At 43.9% G+C, this 25,072-nt stretch overlaps 2 protein-coding genes and 1 non-coding gene across 6 annotated transcripts in view; all 3 read left to right on the forward strand.

Moving 5' to 3' along the window:
* NBEAL1 (neurobeachin like 1) overlaps positions 1 to 25,072 on the forward strand; it is a 243,708-nt gene that overhangs the window by 189,984 nt on the left and 28,652 nt on the right. For all 4 annotated transcript variants that reach the window (XM_040357247.1, XM_040357248.1, XM_040357245.1 and 1 more), the window contains 10 exons: positions 1,625 to 1,773; positions 4,568 to 4,701; positions 4,847 to 4,948; positions 9,520 to 9,615; positions 9,769 to 9,893; positions 19,308 to 19,448; positions 21,092 to 21,222; positions 23,667 to 23,776; positions 23,855 to 23,972; positions 24,286 to 24,383. In XM_040357247.1, the coding sequence (XP_040213181.1) occupies positions 1,625 to 1,773; positions 4,568 to 4,701; positions 4,847 to 4,948; positions 9,520 to 9,615; positions 9,769 to 9,893; positions 19,308 to 19,448; positions 21,092 to 21,222; positions 23,667 to 23,776; positions 23,855 to 23,972; positions 24,286 to 24,383 (1,204 nt within the window). The remainder of the gene's footprint in view (positions 1 to 1,624; positions 1,774 to 4,567; positions 4,702 to 4,846; positions 4,949 to 9,519; positions 9,616 to 9,768; positions 9,894 to 19,307; positions 19,449 to 21,091; positions 21,223 to 23,666; positions 23,777 to 23,854; positions 23,973 to 24,285; positions 24,384 to 25,072) is intronic.
* Positions 8,738 to 8,930, forward strand: LOC120944507. Its single transcript, XR_005750404.1, has one exon. It is a non-coding gene; the product is annotated as a U2 spliceosomal RNA (small nuclear RNA).
* LOC120943751 lies at positions 14,535 to 18,331 on the forward strand. Its single transcript, XM_040357249.1, has 2 exons — positions 14,535 to 14,879; positions 15,066 to 18,331. The coding sequence occupies exons 1-2, from the start codon at positions 14,558 to 14,560 to the stop codon at positions 15,725 to 15,727; spliced, it is 984 nt and encodes a 327-aa protein (XP_040213183.1). The 5' UTR covers positions 14,535 to 14,557; the 3' UTR covers positions 15,728 to 18,331.

Consider the following 25,072-nt stretch of genomic DNA (forward strand, 5'->3'; position numbering starts at 1 on the left):
GCCTTAAGGGGTTATAAAGGTACAATTTTTATTTTTCCTAAATAGCTTCCTTTGCCTTAGTGCAGTCCTCCTTCACTTACCTCATCCTTCCATTTTGCTTTTAAATGTCCTTATTTTTTCTGAGAAATCCTCACTTCCTGTTCTTCTGTCTGTAACTCCACACAGTAATGCAAGGCTTTCTCCCTGGTGTTGCGTGTCGTGCTCACCCCCTCCCTTGGACTACAGGAGAGTCAGGACGCTCTCTCGTTGCAGATGGGCGTCCTGACTCTCCTGTAGTCCAAGGGAGAGGGCGAGCACGACACTCCCCACCAGGGAGAAAGCCTTGCATTACTGTGTGGAGTTACAGACAGAAGAACAGGAAGTGAGGATTTCTCAGAAGAAATAAGGACATTTAAAAGCAAAATGGAAGGATGAGGTAAGTGAAGGAGGACTGCACTAAGGTAAAGGAAGCTATTTAGGAAAAAGAAAATTGTACCTTTACAACCCCTTTAACGCATGTAGAGTGTTTGACAGTCGTCTGAAATGAAATCCCCGCCACCATAATTTTGTAAATTTTGATTGTAAAGTTACTATGTGATTTTACATGTATCCCCTCTGGGCATGCTATCATTCACTACAGTAGATTTGTTTTTGTTTTTTTATGAAAAGGCTAAATTACCTTTTGTCACACTGCAGCTGTGCGGTCACATGATCCCCCTGTGCTGGCTGACCTCTGATCTATGGAGAGAAGCGGGAGAGGCGGAGATTCTCCTGTGATGTCAACCGGCCAGCACAGGGGAATCTCTGCCTCTCCTGCTTTTCTCCTTAGTTCCGGGCCGGCCGGCACAGGGGGATCACGTAACCGCACAGCTGCGGTGTGACAAATGGCATTTAGCCTTTTAATTTGTAAAAAAAAAAAACAACACTGTAGTGGATGGCACCATGCCCAGAGGGGATAATTGTATATTAGTTGCAATATGCAGCTGAATAGCGGCAGGAGAGCTACTCTCATGATGACAGGGAGGGAGGAAGGTGGAGAGACTGTCAGGCCCCGTACACACGGCCGAGGAACTCGACGTGCAAAGCACGTCGAGTTCCTCGTCGAGTTTTGGGATGAAGCCGCCGAGGAGCTCGGCGGGCCGCCTTCTCCCATAGAACAACGAGAAAATAGAGAACATGTTCTCTATTTTCTCATCGAGCTCCTCGGCGGCTCCATCGAGCCAAAACTGTACAGACGACAGAGTTTCTCGGCAGAATCCGGGTTTTGACCGAGTTTCTCGGTGAATTCTGCCGAGAAACTCTGTCGTGTGTACGGGGCCTCAGAGGTGATCAGCAGATACCGGCTGCATGTAAACTGGCCACTGTAATCAGGGCTCAGCAGCCCTGATTATCGTGGTCATCAGAGGCAGGGGGACACAGGAACTGGAAGGGATCAACCAGTTTTTTTTTACAAGTTAGGAAGGCAAAAATTACATAACACAAGCACTGTCCTGTACAGCATGCCTTTAAAGAACAGGATCTGCTCAGTTAGTTTGTGTTGAATAGTAAGCGTGAAGAATTACCATGGGTGTGTTCTGTCCAGTGTAACACATTTCAATTGTATGTTGAGATGAGATGTACTGACATCAAATATCTTTTCATTTAGAAGTGAGAAAGAAGAGCAGAGTCAAAAGGAGAAAACAGTGTTGTCCGAGGAGTGTGAACTCATCACTATAATGGATGTGATTTCTGGTCGATTAGAGGTCACCACTCAACATATCTATTTCTATGATGGCAGCACGGAAAAAGAAGAAGGTCATTGTTTCAGTATACTTTTTTTATATTCACATACTTATACATACACCGATAATATGCATGTTATAATATAGTAGCATTTAATTAAACTGAAGGCAAATTTTGTTTTTTAATTAATTAGAGGGATTACAACATCTGTCAGTTTTTTTTGCTGCCTGTGTTCCTGTAATGGAGATTCTCCTGCTCTATTTGTCCCAGTAACCTTTATCACCAAGTAAAATAAATTCCAAAGTTTTTAATGGTCACCAAAACAGAAATACTGTAGATGGATATCTTCCATTTGGGACATTAGTTCTGCTGACCCTGGTGACTACAAGGGATTTTCCTCACGTTGGAGGAATTTCCTCTCACTTCCTGTTTTGGTTATAGGACAAAAACTAAAGGAAAATCTCCCTAATAGGGCATTGCCTTTATTTCTTCTTTATGAGTATAAATGTGTTAAATGCTTTTAAAGAGAGATTCAGGGTTACATCACGTCCTTAAATAAAATTTATAAGGATCTGTGTCACCTGGCACATGTAGCATACTTCTAGGTGCACTTAGCTTGCATTTCAAAGTACTTTCACAGCTACAATGCCTTGAAAACTTTTTCATACCCCTTGACATTTTCCACATTTTGTCATGTTACAACCAAAAAACGTAAATGTATTTTATTGGGATTTTATGTGATGAAACAATACAAAGTAGCACATAATTGTGAAGTAGAAGGAAAATAAATGTTTTTCAATTATTATTTTTTTTACAAATAAACATCTGAAAAGTGTGGTGTGCATTTGTATTCAGCCCCCCTGAGTCAATACTTTGTAGAACCACCTTTCTCTTCAATTACAGCTGCAATTCTTTTTGTATTCAGCCCCCTTTACTCTGATAAGCCAACCTAAAATCTAGTGGAACCAATTGCCTTCAGTAGTTACCTAATTAGTAAATAGCGTCCACCTGTGTTTAATGTATTCTCAGTATAAAAACAGCTGTCCTGGGAAGCCCTCAGAGGTTTGTTAGAGAACCTTAGTGAACAAACAATATCATGAAGACCAGGGAACACACCAGACAGGTCAGGGATAAAGTTGTGAAGAAGTTTAACCGCTTGCCGCCCCACGTAACATCATATGACATTGTGGACTTTGAGCGGTGATATCTGAATGATGCCTGCTGCCACAGGCATCATTCAGATATTTTCTTTTAGAGCCGGCGTTTTCCCTTCACCATAAGAATGATCATAGCGGCTGTTCAGTCGCTTGATCATTCTTATTGGCGGCAAGAGGGGATGACCATTACACCCGCCACCCTCCGGTGCTTCTCCTTGCCATGGGCAAACCGGAGAAGGAACTGACCAGCCCCAGATGCTGACCATAGAGATTTCTGGCAGGCCAGATGGTCCCCTGAGTCTCTATGATTGTTTGGAGGCCAGGCACAATTTTATGATGTTATGTTTGGGAAAAAATGCCACGCCTTGGCTGGGAAACTGAGATCTTCTTTTTTTTTTATTTCAGGATTCCCAGCCTAGATGTGAGATCTGGAGACTTATTGACCCCAGATCTCACTGTAAAGAGGACGTGTCAAGCACTATTCCTATTACAAGGGATGTTTACATTCCTTGTAATAGAAATAAAAGTGATCAAAAAATAAAAAATAAAAATGTAACTAGAAAGTGTAAAAATAAAAATATAAGTAAAATTAACAATAAAAACAAATTTAGCCTCTGTCCCGCGTGCTCGCTTGCAGAAGCGAACGCAATATGCAAGTTGCACTCGCATATGTAAGTGGCATTTAACCACTTCCCATCCCACGTATAGTCATGTCGCTGTAAAATTTTCAGTGGTCCCAAAATAGTGTCAAATGTGTTTTATCTGTCCACCACAATATTGCAGTCTTGACAAAAATCGCAGATCACCGCCATTACTAGTAAAAAAAATAATAAGAAGAAAAATGCCATACAACAATAACCTATTTTGTAGGCGCTATAACTTTTGCGCAAACCAATCAATATACGCTTATTGCAATTTATTTATTTATTTTGCCAAAAATATGTAAAAGAATACATATCGACCTAAACTGAGGGAGAATTTTTTATTTATTTTTTTATTGAAAATTTATTATAGCAAAAAGTAAAAAATATTGTTTTTTTTTTTTTAATTGTCGCTTTTTTTTGTTTATAGCGCAAAAAATATAAACCGCAGAGGTGATAAAATGCTACAAAAATAAACCTCTATTTGTGGGGAAAAAATGATCAAAATTTCATATGGGTATAGGGTTGTATGACCGCACAATTGTCTTTCAAAATCTTACAGCGCTGAAAGCTGAAAATTGGCCTGGGCAGGAAGGGGGTGAAAATGCCCTGTATTGAAGTGGTTAGACCACACATGTGAGGTATCGCCGCGAATGTTAGAGCGAGAGCTATAATTCTAGCACTACACCTTCTCTGTAACTCAAAACATGTAACTTGTAATGGGGATTTCTAAGTACCAAAGTTTGGCACATAGAAGAAAACCTGTTAGAGTTTGCAAAAGACTTGATAGACTATAATAGAATGGTTTAGAATTCAGGGGTCTCCAAACTATGGCCCTCCAGTTGTTCAGGAACTACAATTCCCATCGTGCCTAGTCATGTCTGTGAATGTCAGAGTTTTACAATGCCTCATGGGACATGTAGTTCTGCAGCAGCTGGGGGGCTATTTTAATATTACTAGGTTTAGTAACACTTACATTTTTTTATAGTTTTGATTACATAGTAAAATGTGTTTATTGTGTAGCAGGTCTGTTCTTATTCTGATTTGTTTCCAATCTTCTGCGAATAGGTGTTGGTTATGATTTTAAGTGGCTCCTGTCTCAGATCCGAGAGATTCACTTGCGTAGATACAACTTAAGAAGATCAGCCTTGGAAATCTTTCTGATTGATCAAACAAATTACTTCTTGAATTTCAAAAAAGAGGTGAGTTATTTGAGGTTTTTGGTTTTTAAGCTTTTCATTGGATTTTGAAAATTCTGTTGTGAGAGCTCATGTGTGAGAGGTCTGCCGCTTTCATTGGAAGATGTTAATATTTGGCTCCAGCTCACCATTTTTTTTTCTTATTCAGGTCAGGAATAAGGTATACAGCCGCATTCTTTCATTACGTCTTCCAAATATATATGGGACCCGGTCACCGCAGGAGCTGCTTAAGGCTTCTGGCCTGACACAGGTAAGAATAATTTGCCTAAAACCTGGTACACACTGACTTTTTTTTTGTTCAACCCAACAGACTGAACGAAAAAAAAAAGAAAGAGCTCAAGAGGAGATCCTATTAACAATCTGAGATTAGTACAGCTATCTACCCTGCTGAGCTATTGTGTTCTGAGAGGGGGGTGGCCCCTCGCCAGAACATCGATCAGAACTCTCAGCCATTGGCAAGATGCCAATCGGCAGACCTTTTTCGATCATGCCCCTTCAAAAGAAACCAAACCGGCTGCCATACGCCTGATTTTCGGCAAGTGTGTATGGCCCTTAAGACAAATGCTAGGATTCATTTCCTATTTCCATTTACATACAAGTACTTTGTTACATCCCCCTTCTGCTTCTCCAGTGTTTGGCAGTTTATTTAAATGGAACCACCTCAACTGATGCCTATTACAGCCAAGATTCCCACTGAGCACCAAAGGTTGTCAGAGCCCAACTCCTAAAATTGTTGCTAGTTCTGGGGCAACCGCCACCTATGCAGCCCCACACACAGCCACATACCTGCCTCAAAGCTAGTATTCCTTTTAGGATTCGAGTGGTGGATCCTTGTTTGATTGTTCTAGGTAACCGCTATCCTGACAGGTTATTTTAAGTGAAGTGCCTTAGATAAGGGGAATGGCTTTTTTTTTTTTTTTTTTTTTACATAGCAGATAGATGTCAATTGGTCAGGTTATGGGTGGATCTATTAGCTAGTGCTAGACAATAGAATCTGCTTTTATCCAGCTTTACAAGTTGTCAGCCTTACATGCCCTCAGTTTCATATGTTTTAAATAATTATACAGCCATACCAGTTTTTGTGGAGGTGGGCGAAAAGGAACCAAAAAGACCCCGCTTACCTATTCAGAAACACAGTAGAGCCTTCTTAAAACAGAAGGTATTTGCATGCCTCACTTCCATCACAGATCCAAAGATAAGGGGGCTTATTTCTCATTTTAGGACAGCGAGAAGAGACATGAAAATCATTCCTTTATGCTCCTAAAAGGTATATCTTGAAGCATCAGTTTATAGTACAGATATCCTTAAATAGTTGTATGTAGTTTGGCATAAATGGCTCCATGATATTTTTATTTATTACAGGTACTTATATAGCGCTGTCAATTTATGCCGTGCTTTACATATATATTGTACCTTCACATCAGTCCCTGCCCTCAAGAAGCTTACAATCTAAAGTCCCTAACTCACATATACATACTATGAACAATTTAGAAAGGGGCCAATTGACCTACCAGCATGTCTTTGGAGTGTGGGAAGAAACTGGAGTAAACCCACGCAGGCACAGGGAGAACATGCAAACTCCATGCAAGTAGTGCCATAGTTGGCATTCAAACCGACCACCCTAGTGCTGCTAGGCAGAAGTGCTAACCACTTATGCTGCGTACACACGATAGGTTAGTCTGATGAAAACGGTCTGATGGACTGTTTTCATCAGACCAAACCGATCGTGTGTGGGCCCCATCAGTTATTTATCCATAGGTTAAGATAATAGGAACATGTTTTAAAATTATCTGATGGATAAAAAACCTATAGAAAAAAACTAATCGTCTGTGGGTACGTCCATCGGTTAAAAATCCACGCATTCTCAGAATCAAGTCGACGCATGCTTGGAAGCATTGAACTTCATTTTTTTTTCAGCACATCGTTGTGTTTTACGCAGGGCTGGTGCAAGGATTTTTGACATCCTAGGCGAAACCTAATTTTGCCGCCCCCACCCTCTCACACACACACACAAATTGACTCCGCCCCTCACTAAAAAATTTGCGGCACCTATTTCTTCAGCAGTGGTCCACAGGTTTGCACCTGTGCCTCTGGACCTTCTCACCCCATCACTGTATCACTCTGCACGCCTGTTCCCCTCTGCACACACCCCCTCCCCCTGTACATCTGTCCCCCACACACATCTGCTACCCCTCTGTAACCCCCTTACACATCTGCCCCCCCCCACACACACACATATCTGTTCCCTCTCTGTACCCCCTGCACATCTGTCCCCCCCCCCCACACACACACACACACACACACCCCTGTTCCCCCCTGCACACCTGTCCCCCCTACACACATATCTGTACCCCCTGCACGCCTGTCCCTCCTACACACACACACACATCTGTTCCCCTCTGTACCCCCCTGCACATCGGTCCCCCCCCCACACACACACACACACATCTGTCCCCCCACACACAAATATCTGTCCATCTGTCCCCCCCACACACATTCAGTACTCCCCTGCACATCTGCCCCCCCCCACACACATGCAGTACCCCCCTGCACATCTGCCCCCCCACACACATTCAGTACCCCCCTGCACATCTGCCCCCCCACACATCAGTACCCCCCTGCACATCTGCCCCCCCACACATCAGTACCCCCCTGCACGTCCGTTCCCCCCCCCCCCACACACACACACATATCAGTACCTCCCTGCACATCTGTGTCCCCCCCAAACACATATCAGTACCCCCCCTGCATGTCTGCCCCCCCACACACATCAGTACCCCCCCTGCATGTCTGCTCCCCCACACACATCAGTACCCCCCTGCATGTCTGCCCCCCCCACACATATCAGTACCCCCCCTGCATGTCTGCCCCCCCCCCCACACACACATATCAGTACCTCCCTGCACATCTGTGTCCCCCCCACACACATATCAGTACCCCCCCTGCATGTCTGCTCCCCCCACACACATCAGTACCCCCCTGCATGTCTGCTCCCCCCACACACATCAGTACCCCCCTGCATGTCTGCATCCCCCCCACACACATCAGTACCCCCCTGCACGTCTTCCTAAGCCGCCCCCTTCTTATCAGTTCCCCCCTGTGTACACAGTGCAATGCATAACAGAGTCCATGCAGAGTCAGTGTTTGCCTTTTTTGTGACTGGGTGCAGGCTACAGCACGAAGCGCTGCCTGTGCTTCCACTATACCAGCCAGCGGCGGTGATTACTTTACTCCGGGTCCAGGAGAGTGGCGCTGCCCCTGCCTGTCCTTTCAAACCAGATCCCCGAGCGCCCAGGAGGAGGGGGGAGCGGATATCACGGCAACTTCAGCAAGCCCGCCGTAGTTGACACTACATGCAGCCGCAGGGCTCTCATCTCATCCTCCCCCTCCACCGATCATGCGGCACTTCCGGCCGGCTGCTTCTCATCCCGCCTCTCTTCCCTCCGACCTCAGTCATCTTCTCACTGCCGCGCCGCTACTGCAGGCTGGGGATAGAGCGGTCCGTCTGTATTCACAGGCGCAACCGCCGGTCCTGGTGGGATTTTAATCATCTGAATCCCAGCGAGTGGCTGGGGATCAGGATAATGGCGCTCCCCCTAATCTGGCGCTCTAGGCAGCCGCCTGATCCGCCTATTGCTAGCGCCGGCCCTGGTTTTACGTCACCGCATTCTGACAAGATCGTTTTTTTAACTGATGGTGTGTAGGCACGACTGATCAGTCAGCTTCATCGGATAACTGATGGAAAAATCCATCAGACCGTTTTCATCAGACTAACCTATCGTGTGTACAGTGCATTAGGCTGTATCTGTACTATAAACCAGTAGTTCTGGATGTACATTTTGGACACAGGTGGCTAAAGGAATGATTTTCATGGCTCTACGAACTATGCAAAATATAAAAGGAATAGGGATGGAAGTGAGACATGCAAATAACTTCTGTTTTAAGAGCACTGTATTGTTGAAATGAATGTGTGAAATGTCCAAACTGAATTAAGTCCTGAACTGTATTCCCCTTTGGTCAAAAGTAAAGCTGGCCATATATATCGCTTTCAGCCTTTTGGCTAAGATCAAGTTTAGTATCTGTTCTTATTAGTTTAATATCCGATACGTCCCCTATCTGGGGACCATATAGTAAATTGATTTTTAGAACAGGGAGATGGAAGAAGAACTTGCTCTGTTCACTCCACTCAACCCACCTGGTCTTGCAGTACCTCCAGGACCGGTGCAAAAAAAAAAGCCAGCCATACATGGATGGAAATTCAGTCGTTTCAGCAGGGACCAGCTGAAATTCGATCCATGTATTGACAAGTTGAATGTACCCAAGTCGATCCATCGATTGACTTGGGTACAACCAGCCTGTTGGATTGTGTTTACTGCCGGTGGCTATAGCCGCTAGCAGTAATCATTGTGTTCTGCCAGCCAGGAAGGCTCCTCTCACCACCCCGACTTTACCCACCACCCATGGTGGAAGGAAAGACAACCCAATCATCTATTGGCTGCCTAAGGCTAAATCTGGCAGATCTCAAGGTAAACTATGGTTCTTTTGTTTAAAATGTTTGCATTGTTTTGTGGGAGTATCTCATTTTGCTTTGTCTTTATGGTCCATTCTTACTACTACTCGCTTTTCCACAAAACTGAATTATGATGGGAGTGGGGTTGGTTATACCTGGCTGATGTAAAGTTTTCTGTTTACCAGTGTACAATTCTACTGTAGGCAGTAGTCTGAGAACTCCTACTGAGAGGAAATGGGAAAAGAAAAAATAAATTTCCAAACTTCTGACTTTTGTGCTTAAGTTGTTTTTTCATTTGTTTTACTCTTTAGAAATGGGTGAACAGAGAGATTTCAAACTTTGACTACCTCATTCAAGTGAACACAATAGCTGGGAGAACGTACAATGATCTTGCACAGTACCCAGTTGTAAGTTTCTAATATAAATATTCATGGTTTAAAATCGACCAATTTTTTTCTTATTTTTAAGAAGCCTAGCCTTAAACATATAACTAATATTACTTATAAAACAGTGAGGTTTTATGTAGAATTGTTAGAAATTAAGATGATTTTCTGTTTCAGTTCCCATGGGTGCTGCAAGATTATACATCAGAGGAGCTGGACCTTAACAACCCAGCTGTGTTCAGGGACCTGTCTAAGCCCATTGGTGTGGTGAATAAGAAAAATGCAGCAAGTGTACAAGAGAAGTAAGTTGTTTTCATCAATTTAAACAGAATGTAGCAGGTTTTTAGAGCAAAAAGATACAGTGGGACTTGTTTTGCGGCTTGTTTTTAGTTACATAGTTACATAGTAGGTGAGGTTGAAAAAAGACACAAGTCCATCAAGTTACACCTGTGTGTGTAATGAAAGTGCCCTGTATGTTTTAGTCATTCATTTTTTTAAGGGCTCATCTCCATCCTTAGACTGAGATCTCCACTCAGTGGTTAAGAGTAGGTTCACGTGAGTTCGATGTGACCCATAATCTGTACTGCCTTTCTTCTGATGTGATATTCTTAGATCTAGTGCCATACACAGTGGGTAAAGAAAATAATCACCCCCTTTTAAAATAATCACATTTTGTTCCTTTGCCTAGCCTGAAATAAAGACAGACAGTTTTATTTTTATCCAGCTGTATTTACTAGTGCAACTTATAACTTCCAAGTGAAAGATATAACACCAACATTTTGGAAAAAATAAATATCAAAAACAGAATCATGGAGTTGGAAAAAGGATCACACCACCTTTTGCTTTAATTACAGCCTTTAGTCTGTTGTAATAAGTCTCTACTAACTTTGCACATCTACACTTTGGAATGTTTGCCCACTCTTCTTTGCAGAACTGCTCAAGTTCTGTTAAATTTGATGGTGATCGTTTGTGGACTGCAGTCTTCAAGTCATTCCACAGATTTTCAATGGAGTTTAAGTCTGGGCTGTGACTAGACATTTCTCTCCTTCAACCCCTTTTGCTGTGTGCTTTGGGTCATTGTCATGTTGGAAGTAGGGGTGCAACGGATCAAAAAACTCACGGATCGGATCGATCCTCGCATCAGGAGTCACGGATCGGATCAGCAAAAAAAAAAATATGTATTTATGAAAAAAAGTCGGATTCAAGTCTGGGCTCTAGCTGGGTCAATGGCGGGCCACTTGCGTAAAAGATAATATTCCGCTAAATTGATATAATCTAGATTTTCAATAAACCAGAACAAAAACCTGAGTGAACATGTGTAGACGCATTTTGAAGCAACATACTATTGCAAAGCAAAACCCTCTTTGTCATTTTTGTTGTCAGTGTGTAGAAATTGCAGTTTATATTTCCGACACTAGGGGGAGTTGCTCAATTTTGACAGATGGTAAAGCAGACATGCATAGCTATAGGGAGTTAATAGCTTTGAGCTGTTATTTGTTATTGCCGATCTGTGATTGGTTGGGGTGGAGCAAGATGGCCACCGCTCCGGAGCTAGGCCGAAGCCGGGGACGTTCCTACGGCCGAGGCCCCGGAGCGCCCCCGCGGATCGCGTGTATTGTGCCGATCCGAACGGGGTGACCCGTTCGGATAACGGATCGGTGACGATCCGTTGCACCCCTAGTTGGAAGGTAAACCTTCTTCCCATTGACAACTTTCTGGCAGAGGGCAGCAGATTTTCCACAAGAATTTGATGGTATTTTGCCCCATCCATTTTTCTTCTATCCTGACAAGTGCTTCAGTCCCTGCTGCAGAGAAACAATCCCCATAACAGGATATTACCACCTCCATGCTATACTGTAGGAATGGTGTTATTTGGATGGTGAGCTGTATTGGATTTCTGCCTGACATATAGTTTGGTGTTGTGTCCAAATAATTCAATTTTAGTCTCATTTGACCATAACACCCTTTTCCATGTGGCCTTAAGAATCTTTGTGTTTAAGGTGGTCATATGAGAATAAAATTGAATTATGTCTGGTAGAAATCCACTACAGCATAGCATGCTAGCTCATTATGATTGACTTACCTGAGATCGAAGCCCCCAAAGTTCTCCTCGGTGCCCTCCGCCGCCATGTCTCCGACGATCTTCTTCCTGTTATCGCCACTCCGGCGCTGTGATTGGCTGGAGCGGCGATGATGTCACTCCCGCGCATACGCATGGGACCGGCCGATCCCTGTGCATGTGCGAAAATTAGGCATTAACCCCGAATTTACCATTCGCAAAAACGCCACACTCAGTGCGCCTGCGACGTTGTTTAGGGGGGGGCATGCGCCGCAGACATCGGTGCCTGTTTTTGTGAAAATATCTCCTTAACTGTGTAGGTTAACCTGCCTGGCGGTATTCCCGAGTCTGACTCGGGGTTAGATTTTCCTGCTGCGAGCGGTAACCCTGAGTCAGACTCGGGCTTGCCTCGCTAGATCCACAGGCATAGTTTACTTACCTTGTCCCTGGATCCAGCGATGCCACCGCGCTGTGTGAGCGAGCGGGACCTCGCTCGATTCACACAGTGCCTCTGTGTGACGCCGATCTCCGTTCCCTGCGACGTTACGACGCACGGGGACGGAGAACGGCGCCAAATTCAAAAAAGTAAACAAACACTTTATATACAGTATACTGTAATCTTATAGATTACAGTACTGTATGTAAAAAAAACACACACCCCTTGTCCCTAGTGGTCTGCCCAGTGCCCTGCATGTCATTTTATATAATAAAAACGGTTCTTTCTCCCTGCAAACTGTAGATTGTCCATAGCAACCAAAAGTGTCCTTTTATGTCAAAAATAGTTTTAGATCAGCTAAAAAACAGCGATAATAAATTATAATCACTTGCAGAATTGTGCGATAGCGATTTGTGGGGAAATTCGTCATAAAAAAAAAAAATAATGACAGCAACAATTCTGCAACTAAGCAAATTTCAGTGATTTTGATTTGATTACATTATTGAATAATTTTTATTATAATTATATTATTATTTGTTATAATAATTTATAATTATTTATTATATTATAATTTATAATTTTGTTTTTAAAAAAATGTCATACCCGGGATGCCTATTAGAATCTTGTTTGGTCAGATTTAAGTGAGTTATTTCTAAAAATTACAGGCCTACAGTATAAAACGCCAAATTTCCTTGCAAATAATGGTACCGCTTTCAGCACCTTTTTTCTGAAAGAATCATACTGCCAGGGAGGTTAATGAGATATTTCTTGCACCTACAGGTAACCCTTAATCTAGGCTTACCTGTAGGTGCAAGTTGTGTGGTTGGGTTTACAACCACTTTAAACGGGTCTCCTATGGAGATTTTTAAGTGCCGTAGTTAGTCACCATTCCACCGGCGTGTGCAATTTTAAAGCATGACTTGTTTGGCATCTATTTACTCGGCATAGCATTATTTTTTATATTTTACCAAACAATAGGGTATTATATTGTGTTTGTGTGCACTAAAATTCATTAAAGTGTTTTTTTTTTCTTTAAAATAAATTGCATTTGAAAAACCACTGTGCAAATATCGTGTGACATAAAAAATTTTAACAACTAAAAAATTTTTTCTTTCAAAAAATATATAATGTTTGGGGGTTCTAAAACATTATCTAGTAAAAAAAAAATGCTGATTTTTACAAGTATATAACAAGTGTCAGAATAGGCTTGGGAGTCAAGTGGTTAAAGAAGAACTAGAAGTAACTTTTGCATCTGAACAGTATCTTATAGTAACATCCAGTTGCTATTTTAGAGAAATAGACCTCTCTCTCTATAAAAAAAAAAGAAAGAAGACTTTTTGACAGCATCAGTCCATGATATGCAAATAATATGAAACTTTGACCTCCTTTGCATACCAATGCAAACAGCACTGAATCATATAAATTATAAAACATGAAACCTATAATTTCTCTAGTCGTCTTCCAGGACGGCACCCTGAGAGATGACTGGCTTCTCCTGACAGGAAACACAATCAAAAAGAGGTTAAAAACCCCGCCCCTTCCCGTGCTCCTCAGTTCTTGATTGTGTTTCCCCACAGCGAAACGTTTATTTTTTTCTGACCTAAGGCCTGGGGCTGGTGGTCCCCCCCTGGGAACTGAACCGCAGGCACTGGGTAGCCTTTGGGTTTAGCGAAGATTTCCATTCCTAGGGGGTCCCTTCTTGCTCAGGGGGGCCTCACTATGTGGGTTGAAGAACCCCCCTGAGTGCTGGAGTCTCCTGGGGATAGGTGGCTATTCTGGAGCTCCAGGGGCTGATCCACTCTCTCTCTCTGAGCTTTCCCCTTACCTTGGAGGTCTGTGGGTCAGGCTCTCTCCGGTGGTGGGGGTTTTCTGTGCGGTCTGGGGCTGCGACTGGGTCGTCCTGGATTCCCTGGAGCGTTCATTGCCGTTTTCGAATTTGGCGCCAAAACCGGCGTCTCACAGAGCCGGCGGCGCAGGGCAATGACGTCACACGCGCGGCGCGTGTCACTTCCGGGTCGGCTCAGCAAAGATGGCGCGCTGCAGCTCCAACACGCCAGTCGGCTTCCCACGGCACCGGAGACACACGAAAGGGCAGCAGCAGCCGAGAGAGAGCGGCGCCTTCATCCTCACGCGATGGAGCGAGAGGTCCGGTCGTCTACGACCCCGGCTGCGGAGGAGACCACAGGGGGTGAGTCTTCCTGGACACAGGTATGGTGGGCTGGGACCCAGTAGTTGTTCCCTAGTATTTACATACATGCCTGTGTATCCTTTTCTTTCTAGGGGAGGATTTTGTTGCCCAGGGGGGTGCTAGTCGTTCAGTTAAGGACACTAGTCGCTCCAAAAAATGTGGCTATTGTAGTTGCAAGTTACCCTCAGATTATTCCAAACCCTTTTGTGCTAAATGTATCATTAAATTGGCAGGGAAGGAGACCTCTGAAATTCTGAAAGGATTTCTTGAGGTCCAGTCTGAGATGCTCTCTACTCTTAAAGAATTTCATGTGTCTTTAAAGAGCAAAGAGCCTGAAGCCCCCATCGCAGGGCCCTCTTCTCAAGAAAGTTCCTCTTCGCAGATTTTTAGAGTCCGCCAGGAATCCCTTGGTTCCTTAGTATCTGACTCTGAAGATTCAGAGATTCCTCCCCAGGAGGAAGGTTCTATTGGTCAGGCGGAAGAAGAAAATGAGGATACTAGGACAGGCAGATATGTCTTTGCTGCCGACGACATGGAAGGTCTCCTTGAGGCAGTGTACGCCTCCGAGGAGATTCCACAGCCTACGGAAGAAATTTCCACACAGGATAGGTTATACCAAGGCCTGTCTAAACCTCAGGCCAAAGCTATTCCGGTACATCAGTCCCTTAAGGATATCATCCTCAGGGAATGGGCAGAACCAGAGAAAAAGCTTTTAAGATACAAGACCTGGAAACGACGTTGCCCCTTTAAAGAGGAGGAGGAATCTAAATTTTTTAAAATACCTAGATTAGATGCTCCCCTCGCGCAAATTTCCAAACAGTCGGACCTCTCCTTTGAGGACACAGGCAACTTGAAGGATCCTATGGATCGGCGGGCAGAGACCTCCTTGTGTAGGGCCTGGGAAGCTAATGCGGCTGCCTTGAGCCCCGCATTGGCTTCGGCCTGTATTGCTAGGAATGCTAATTCTTGGATCTCCAAGTTGATGGAACATGTGTCCCAGGGTTCAGACTCTAAGGGGATTCTAGAATCCCTTCAGCTCATAGGGAGCGCAGTAGCTTATTTAGCAGACACCTCAGTAGAGACGGTACGTTCTACCGCAAAGACAGGAGCCCTCCTCAACTCTGCCAGAAGAGCAGTATGGGTCAAGATGTGGAATGGGGACCTTGCGTCTAAGAACCGCCTTTGTGGTCTTCCCTTCGAGGGCTCCCTCCTCTTCGGTACGGGCCTGGATCAGGCCCTGACTAGGTCCTCAGAAAAAGGGGTGCGTTTTCCTACTAAGCCTAGACAAAACAAGAAAAAGTTTTTTCGAGGCCCCCAGGGGGGGTTTGGAGGTAAGAACCGTTCCTCGGAGAAGAAGGCCCCTTACAACAGACGTTGGGGTGCTGGGAAGGAAAAACAAAAAGGGGGTATCCTTTTTTCCAATCCAAAACCCAGCGACAAGGACTCCAAATGACGGGAAGGTCGGGGGAAGACTCTCCCAGTTCCTTCCCAGGTGGGAGAGTATTACTCAAAGTCCCCACATTCTCCAAATCGTAAGGGAGGGGTACAAACTAGAGTTCCGTCAGCTTCCCCCTCCAAACTTTATTCTGACTCACTTACCCAAGGACCCTCTCAAGTCAGCAGGCCTTCTGCAAAATGTCTCAGAACTGGCACAACAGGGGGTCATAGTTCCAGTCCCTGTGTACCAGAGAGGGTTGGGAGTGTACTCCCACATCTTTGTGGTCCCCAAGCCTTCAGGCAAATTTCGATTGATTATCAATCTGAAACCCCTGAATACCTCCCTCCTCCACAAGAGGTTTCGAATGGAGAGTATTTACAGCCTCAGGAGGCTCCTACTAAGAGAGGTATTCATGGTCACCATCGATTTAAGAGACGCGTACCTCCATGTCCCAATCTTCTTGGGTCATCAGAGGTTCCTCAGGTTTGCGATCGCCTCCGCCCAGGGAGTACAGCATTGGCAATTTGCTGCCCTTCCTTTCGGACTGGCCTCCAGTCCAAGGGTCTTTACCAAGGTCCTGGCGGAGGCGATCGCTTTCCTGCACCTACAAGGGATAGCGTTAGTTCCCTATCTCGACGACTTGATACTATACAATCAAAGTCGAGATCTCCTTCTTTCGGATCTAGCCACGGTGATGACTACCCTCGAGTCCTTGGGTTGGATCATCAACAAGGAGAAATCCTCACTCCTTCCAGAGCAGAAGAAACTCTATCTAGGGTTTCTGATAGATTCCTTGGAGAGGAAGCTCTTTTTACCCAACGACAAGATCCGGGGTCTCATGTCAGTGGTCAGATCAACGTTAGAAGGAGTAGAGTCCTCCTTCAGGGACATCATGAGAGTTCTAGGCCTAATGACCTCCTGTATTCCAGCAGTCCCGTGGGCTCAGCTCCACTCCAGACCCCTCCAATTTTTCCTTCTTTCCTCCTGGGACGGAAGAAGGGAATCCCTAGAGCTCAGAGTCAGTCTCCCAGAACCAGTGAAGCTCTCACTGGGCTGGTGGCTCATCCCACAGAACCTACAGCAAGGTCTGTCGTGGGGCCAGATCAATCCGGTCAGGATCACCACGGACGCCAGCTCATGGGGGTGGGGCGCACATCTGGACGATCTCCGTGCCCAGGGTACCTGGGGACAACGACAGAAGGGGGCCTCTTCAAATTACCGCGAGTTATTAGCGGTCGGAGAGGCTCTGAAGGCATTCGAGGACAGAGTCTTGGACCAGGAGGTCCAGATCATTTCCGACAATGCGACCGCGGTGGCCTTCCTCAACCATCAGGGGGGCACCAGATCTCGCACCCTTCTAGACTTGTCCTTAGAGATCCTGGGCTGGGCCGAGCAGAGAGTTCTCTCACTCTCGGCGGTACACCTGAAAGGGACCCTCAATCTGGAGGCAGACTATTTAAGTCGCCATCCCATTCTCCAGGGAGAATGGGAACTAAATACAGAGATTTTCAGTCTAATATGCCAGCACTTTGGCAGCCCAGAGATAGATCTCTTCGCCCGCAGGGCAAACCGGAAGGTGAAGAGGTTCTTCTCTCTCTCCCGAGAACACGGCTCGGAGGGGGTGGATGCACTGGCACAGGTATGGAGGTTCCAGCTAGCCTATGCCTTCCCTCCCTTGAGCCTGATTCCGAGAGTCCTGCAGAAGGTAAATCTAGCAGTAGGGAAGTTCATTCTCGTCACACCCTGGTGGCCCAAGAGGGCCTGGTTTCCCGCTCTAGAGCGAGGGTCAGTGTTGCCTCCCCTACTTCTCCCTGTCCGGGCGGACCTTCTTCGTCAGGGTCCGATTTATCACCCAGAACCCGGCTTCTTCAAGCTGACGGCCTGGTGCTTGAGAGGCGGAACCTGAGGGAGAAGGGCTGCTCCGAGAGAGTTATTGACACGCTTCTAGCTAGTAGGAAGGTAGTCACTAGGCGTATATATGCCAAAACCTGGGGTATCTTCTCTCGCTGGTGCTCAGAGAGACAGAATTCTCAGCAGGAGACCTCGGTCATCTTAGATTTTCTCCAAGATGGAGTAGACAAGGGGTTAGCCACAAGGACTCTAAGGGTTCAGGTGGCAGCCTTGTCGTATTTTTTGGATAGACGTCTATCCCTGGACCCCCTGGTCAAAAGGTTTCTTATAGCCAGAGACAGGTTGTCCCCAGTTCAGATCTCTAGGGTTCCACCCTGGGATCTGTCGTTAGTGTTAAACCAACTTACCAAGGCTCCGTTTGAGCCAATTGACACTATCCCCATCAGGTTACTCACCTTTAAATTTGCCTTCCTCTTGGCAATCACGACAGCCAAGAGGATAGGTGATATGCAGGCGCTCTCCATTAAAGAGCCATTTTTTCGCTTATTTGAGGACAGGGTTGTTCTAAGTCAGGACCCCCTTTATCTTCCTAAGGTAGTGACAAAGTTCCACAGGTCACAGGAAGTAATCCTCCCTTCTTTTTGTTCAAATCCCCAGAATGAAGGAGAAGCTTCCTTTCATTGTCTGGATGTTAGACGATGTCTATTAGCTTACTTAGAAAGAGTTACAGTCTTTAGACGTTCTACTCATCTATTAATTTGTTTTTCGGGTCAGAAAAGAGGCCTTCAAGCGTCCAGAGCCTCTATTTCTAGATGGATTAGGCAGACAATTTCCTTAGCTTATGTACAAGCCGGTAAGGTAGCTCCTAATGTTAAAGCACACTCCACACGATCACTAGCAACCTCCTGGGCAGAAAGGGCCGGAGCTTCGGTGGAGCAAATTTGCAGAGCAGCGACGTGGTCAAGCCAGAACACGTTCCTGAAACATTATAGAGTTGACCTACTGTCACCTCAGGACTTGGTTTTCGGGAGAAAGGTCCTGCAAGCAGTGGTCCCGCCCTAAGGTAGGCCTGAAGCTACTTGCTTCTCTCTCAGGGTGCCGTCCTGGAAGACGACTAGAGAAATGACCAGTTACACTTACCGGTAGCTGTATTTCTGGTAAGTCTTACAGGACGGCAGGCCTACTTCCCACCCTTGTGATACATTATTGGTTTGTATTATATTTTCTGTGGTGTTTTTCCCGTGCACTGGTGGGTTCATACTTTATCTCAAACTGAGGAGCACGGGAAGGGGCGGGGTTTTTAACCTCTTTTTGATTGTGTTTCCTGTCAGGAGAAGCCAGTCATCTCTCAGGGTGCCGTCCTGTAAGACTTACCAGAAATACAGCTACCGGTAAGTGTAACTGGTCATTTCTTGCTTCCCTACATGTGAACTATTTGTGCATAAGCATGGGGGGACGAGGGCCCTTTTATTTTTTATGTTTTTATTTTTTATAAATTTTTTAATTTTTTACTGTACCATTTATTTTTTTAATCAACTTTATTGCTATCACAAGGAATAACAAAACTTCTTGAGACAACAGGGGACCGTGACACATCAAACAGCCACCACTTTACGACAAATGGACTATCTTAACAGTACACTGCACTTCAAAAAGCCTGTCTGACGCAAATCTTTAGAAATACTTGTATACTTTACAGATGTATATATTTTCAGTATCTCAGTCTCTAAAATTTTTATTGCAGATATGAAAATTTTGAAGATCCTTCTGGGAAGATTGACAGTTTCCACTATGGTACACATTATTCCAATGCTGCTGGCGTCATGCATTATCTGATTCGTGTGGAACCCTTCACTACACTTCACATCCAGCTTCAAAGTGGAAGGTGACTTTGTTATACTGGACTTATGCAGGAATCCGAATATTTTAATTCCTTAATTGTTATAACTGTGTACGCTTACCTATGAAAGATTTATATTCATTTACTTACACTGAGTTTGATTTTGTCAGGGGTCAGAGGTGCTATCTGATCTTGCATGCTGTCTCTTAGCTTTTCAGTGTGTGATGTGTGGGATAGGTCAGTAAAGCTGGTCATACACTAGTAGATTTTGGAACGAACATTCATATGAAAATTCCAGTAAGCACATTCAATGACATGACAAATGTTCAAAACTATTTCAAGATTTCGGTTACATTCATTCTATAATTGAATGTTAAAAGCAATTTCCTGAGTGAAAAACATGTTCACTGTTAGAAATTCGTACTTTCTAAAGATTTTTCCATCCTCTTCCTTCCAATCACGTCACTACAGAAAAAGGTATGCTGATTGGACCCCACCAGATACTAGTGTATAGCCAGATTTACTCTTACAGTCCATTCACACTTGTGCGACTTTACCCTGCGACTTGATGCGACTTTGGGTGATTGTGACTTTTTACGACTTTGGCTTTGATCAATGGGATCGTTTTGTTTGTGCCCTCCAAAGTCGTTAGACATGTGCAGAATGGAAAAATTTGTTTAGTTTCCTTCGCATCAGTCAAAAATGTATTGACCGATTCCAATTCTGTATGAAGACTAGCTTGTTGTTAAGGAGGGGCATGGAAAGCTGCCATGTTCTTAACAACCAATGAATTATCAATGAATTATCAGCTGTCCGCGAGTTTCCCCAATGATAGCTGAATGTAAAAAAAAGAATGCCGGCAGTGAAAAAGAAATGGGAAAAAAAATGGGGGCGACCTTTGACTCCCTGACACAATCTGAGCTGACAGACTCACACAGTGGAATAATTGAAGCAAAACTCCAGGCAGAGATTTAAAAAAATAAAAAATAAAAAAAGTAAACCTGATTATGCATTTATTATATGTTGTTTAAATCCAACTAGTATAAATACTCTAATGCAGTGGTTCTCAACCTCCCTATGCCATGACCCCTTGATAAAATTTCCCAAGTTGTGGGGACCCCTAACAGGAAAATGATTTTTGTAGTATGGGTTGTCCACACCCAAGGCAAGACAAGTAATTTGCGCCCCTAACCCATGGACATTTAGCGCTCCCTTCCCCTCGTACAGTATTAAAACCCCTCATGTACCACTCTTTCTTTTTGTTCTCGTTTCTTTCCCTTTTATCTCTCTCTATTCTAATTTCTTGTTTTTTTCTCTTATTCTTTCTCTCCCTTTTTCTTTGTTCCTCCCCCTCTTTTCCTCTCCCTTTCACGTGTTCTCTATTTTTATTCCTTTTCTTACTCCTTGGTGGGGGAGGGGGGGGGATTTGTGGCAGTGCTGGTGGGGGGTTCTGATCAGCCAACTTAGGTGCTCATCAAGGTCATTTGCTGATCTGAAAGGGCTCTAATATAAAGTAAAAAAAATCACTTATCCATCAATTATAGAGTACCTTACTCAAGCAATGCATGTTGAAGAGGTACCATAATAGTGGCTTTATACTTCGACTTGGAGAGGCTACTTGCCTGCATCTCAATAAAAGAAAGAGCAGAGCAACTACCCTCTTACAAACTTGATTTCTTCTGTTGCAGATTTGACTGCGCTGACCGGCAGTTCCACTCCATTCCTGGCACTTGGCAAGCTCTTGTGGATAATCCAAACGATGTGAAGGAACTCATTCCAGAGTTCTTCTACTTTCCAGAGTTTTTGGAAAACAAAAATGGTAATACACAGAAGATAGGAATAGAGTGATATGTCAATACACAGATCCCCTATACCAAGGGTCAATATGGCTGCTGGTTTTACTGAAAATAAATCTCACGCTGTGCTAGTGATGTACACCATAGGAGTTAGGCAGTGGATACAGACAATTTTTTTTTTTTATAATATAAGAAGTTGGAAAATTTCCAGCTGCTGGAAGGACCGGATATTCCCCCTAGGGTTTTTTAAGCAGTCAGGTCCTTGTGTAAGTGACACACCAGAGTGTCAAATGTGGGGCAAGATAAAGAAGTCAACCCTAAAGCTGAACACTGGGAGTTGGGCAAAATGTGCACTTTTTTACGAAAGTTCACTGTAGCAGGGTATACACACTGAGATTTTTTCTCGTTTAACCAGCCGGTTGAACAAAAACACAACTATATTTATGCAAGGATCTCTCCCACTGTGTTTATATTCTGACGGGGGACTCCCCCCTTGGGATATACAGATCAGCACTGTAGCTATTGGTTACAAAAGCTGATCAAATGCTGGTTTTCTATCATGACTGTTCCATAGATGTCGGTCATTAGACCAGCTTCTTTTGAACATATAGTGTTACACACGTACCAAAAGTCATCCGGTTCCTGCAGAACCAGCTGACGTTCAGTACGTGTATACCCAGCTTTAGCCTTTAACCACTTCCTGCCTGTGTGATGTAATATGATGTCCTAGACTTGAAGTGGCAATATCTGGATTATGCTTGCAGTTACAGACATCATCCAGATATCTTGCTTTTCAACTGGCAATTCCCTATAATGTAAAATGCATTCTAGTAGCTGATTAACAACTGGATTGTTTTTGTAGGCATCGGGTGGGGATGACCCTCTCCGGGCTCTCCCATGTGATCGGAGAGCCCGTGATCCCATCCAGAGGCAGCAGGTTTCTAAACTGGTCCACAGCCATCTCTTTGATCCTAAATGGCTTGAAGCAACTTCACTTCCAAATCTGGAACTTTTTTTCCTGAAAACAAATATTTTTTTTGCTCTTATGCTTTTCAGGGTAGAGGAGATATCTGAGGTCTTATAGACTCCAGATGTCTCCATAAAGAGGAAAGAGGACTGTAATACATTTTTTCTATGATAAGGGATGTTTACATTTCTTGTGATAGGAATGAAAGAGATTAAAAAAAAAGACGGTGTAAAAAAAAAAAAATATAATAATAAAACATTTTTGTTTAAAGCACCCCCATCCCCTCATGCTTGCACGCAGAAGCGAATGCATATGTAGGATTGGGGCCTCATATGTAATCGGTGTTCGCACAACGCATGTGAGGTATCGCCACAAACATTATAGCGAGAGCAATAATTCTAGCACTAGGCCGCCTCTATAACTCTAAACTGGTAAGCTGTAAGAAAATGTAAAGTGTTACCTATGGAGATTTTTAAGTATCATAGTTTAGCACCATTCCACAAGCAAGCACAATTTTAAATTGTGACACGTTCGCTATCTATTTACTCGGCATAACATCATCTTTTATATTTTAACAAAAAAAGTGTTATACATTGTGTTTTTTTGCATTTAAATTCACTAAAGTGTATTTTTTCCCCCCAAAAAAATGTGTTTGATAAATTGCTGTGCAAACACTGTGGGGGTTATTTACGAAAGGCAAATCCACTTTGCACTGCAAGTGCACTTGTAAGTGCATTAGCTGCAGATCTGATGGGAAGCTCTGAAATCAGGTGATTTTATCATCCAATCATGTGCAAGCAAAAATGTTGTTTTTTATTTTCCTTGCATGTCCCCCTCTTTTCTACAGTGACTTCACTTGAAAGTGCACTTTCAAGTACACTTGTAGTGCAAAGTGGATTTGCCTTTCATAAATAACCCCTTGTGTGACATAAAAAATTGTGCAACGACCACCTTTTTATTCTCTAGGGTCTCTGATTTAAAAAAAAAATAATAATTATGTTTTGGGATTCTGGGTAATTTTCGAGCAAAAAAATACAGATTTTTACATGTAGGACAGAAATCTCAGAATTGGCCTGGTTGGGATTTGGTTAACGTACAGCTGTAATTATGCTATAAATGAGGCAAAGTAACAGGTACTTTTAATACCCCTTTCCCCTGGTTGTCTACTTTGCCACACTCTGCCATTGCCACATTTGACCGCTACAGACATGCAAAATACCCAGCACTTCTGAGTATGGGAGAGCCGGTGTCCTAGCCTTCCTACCATGATGCATTGCTGTCACGTGGGCATAGGGTATAAGGACATTACCATTGTGTAAGCTTTAATATAGCACTTATACAGGGCTTTTAACTAAAAGCTCCAACAGCCATTCACGGTGACAAAGTGATCAGGACAAAGTATGTATTAGTGGGGAAGAAGGAATCACATGTACAGACCCAGTGACAGGGGTGTGTATTTTTTCTTTCATTGGCCAATTTCTTTTTCATCTTGTATTGTAGGATTTGATTTGGGAAAGCTGCAGATATCTAAAGAGAGGGTAGATGAGGTGATTCTCCCGAAATGGGCCAAAAGTCCTGAAGATTTTATCCACAAGCACAGAAAAGCATTGGTACGTGTTTATGATATTTCACGCTTTGGCTGACGTTGGCATAAATTATGTATTCACTAATTCAGTCTTCTCTCATAGGAGTCAGAGTATGTTTCTGCTCATCTTCATGAATGGATAGACTTGATTTTTGGTTACAAGCAGAGAGGACCAGCAGCTGTGGAAGCTCTTAATGTTTTCTACTATTGTAGCTATGAAGGTACAGAGCATACATACCAAACCTATATTTTATCAAGAAAAAATGAGTGCGCATGTTTTCTGTGCATTCCCTTGCGTCGCATGTAGGGCAGCCCATTCATTTCAGGACTGCCTTACTTGCGAGAAACACGAAAAAAAAGTCCCTAACGAGTTGCATTGAACCACAAGGTGCTGTGACATCATTTGGTTTTGGCATGCACGTTAGTAGATGCATGGGGGGATGCCTTTAGAAATTATTGGCGCCGCTGTGTGTATTGTTCCTGTAAATACTGTATAAGCTAACCTCTTTATTGCAAATTCTGATCTTTTCCCAGGTGCTGTGGATCTAGATGCCATCGCAGATGAGAAAGAAAGAAAAGCTATAGAAGGAATGATTAATAACTTTGGCCAAACACCTTGCCAGTTGTTAAAGGTATTTTGTTTTTGTGTTGCCTGTTAAATTGCATAAAGTATATCCACTTCAGCTCTGGAAGATTTTAACCCCCTTCGTGGCCAGGCCATTTTCTGCTGTTCAGCACTGCACTCCTACTGCAGTTTATTGAGACCCTGACTAGGAATGTTGCTCTGCTGGACCTGGTAATCTCAAGCAATGCAGAGTTTATTACCAATTTTCATATAAAAGAACATCTGGGTAGCAGTGACCATAACATGATTTAATTTAATGTTAGCTGTAAGCAACAAACACAGCTCCCCAAGGTTCAGTGTTGGGACCCTTAGGCCCCGTACACACGACCGAGTTTCTCGGCAGAATTCAGCCAGAAACTCGATCGGAGCTGGATTCTACCGAGAAACTCGGTCATGTGTACACTTTTCAGCGAAGGAAGCCGACGAGGAACTCGTCGGGCCAAATAGAGAACATGTTCTCTATTTCCTCGTTGTTCAATGAGGAAAGTCGGCCCGCCGAGATCCTCGGCGGCTTCAACACAGAACTCGACGAGGAACTCGATGTGTTTGGCACGTCGAGTTCCTCGGACGTGTGTACGGGGCCTTACTTATTATCTTTATAAATAATATTGGGTCTGGGATTTAAAGTACCATTTCAGTCTTTTCAGATGATACCAAGCTATGCAGTGGAATAACGTCCTTACAGGATGTCTTCAA

Source organism: Rana temporaria, chromosome 6 (genome assembly GCF_905171775.1).
Source record: "Rana temporaria chromosome 6, aRanTem1.1, whole genome shotgun sequence".
Lineage (NCBI taxonomy): Eukaryota > Metazoa > Chordata > Amphibia > Anura > Ranidae > Rana > Rana temporaria.

Coding starts and splice junctions, on each gene's coding strand:
- LOC120943751 (XM_040357249.1), top strand. CDS start 14,558: ATGCTCTCTACTCTTAAAGAATTTCATGTGTCTTTAAAGAGCAAAGAG. Junction 14,880..15,065: donor GGAAGAAATTTCCACACAGG/ATAGGTTATACC, acceptor TACCTAGATTAG/ATGCTCCCCTCGCGCAAATT.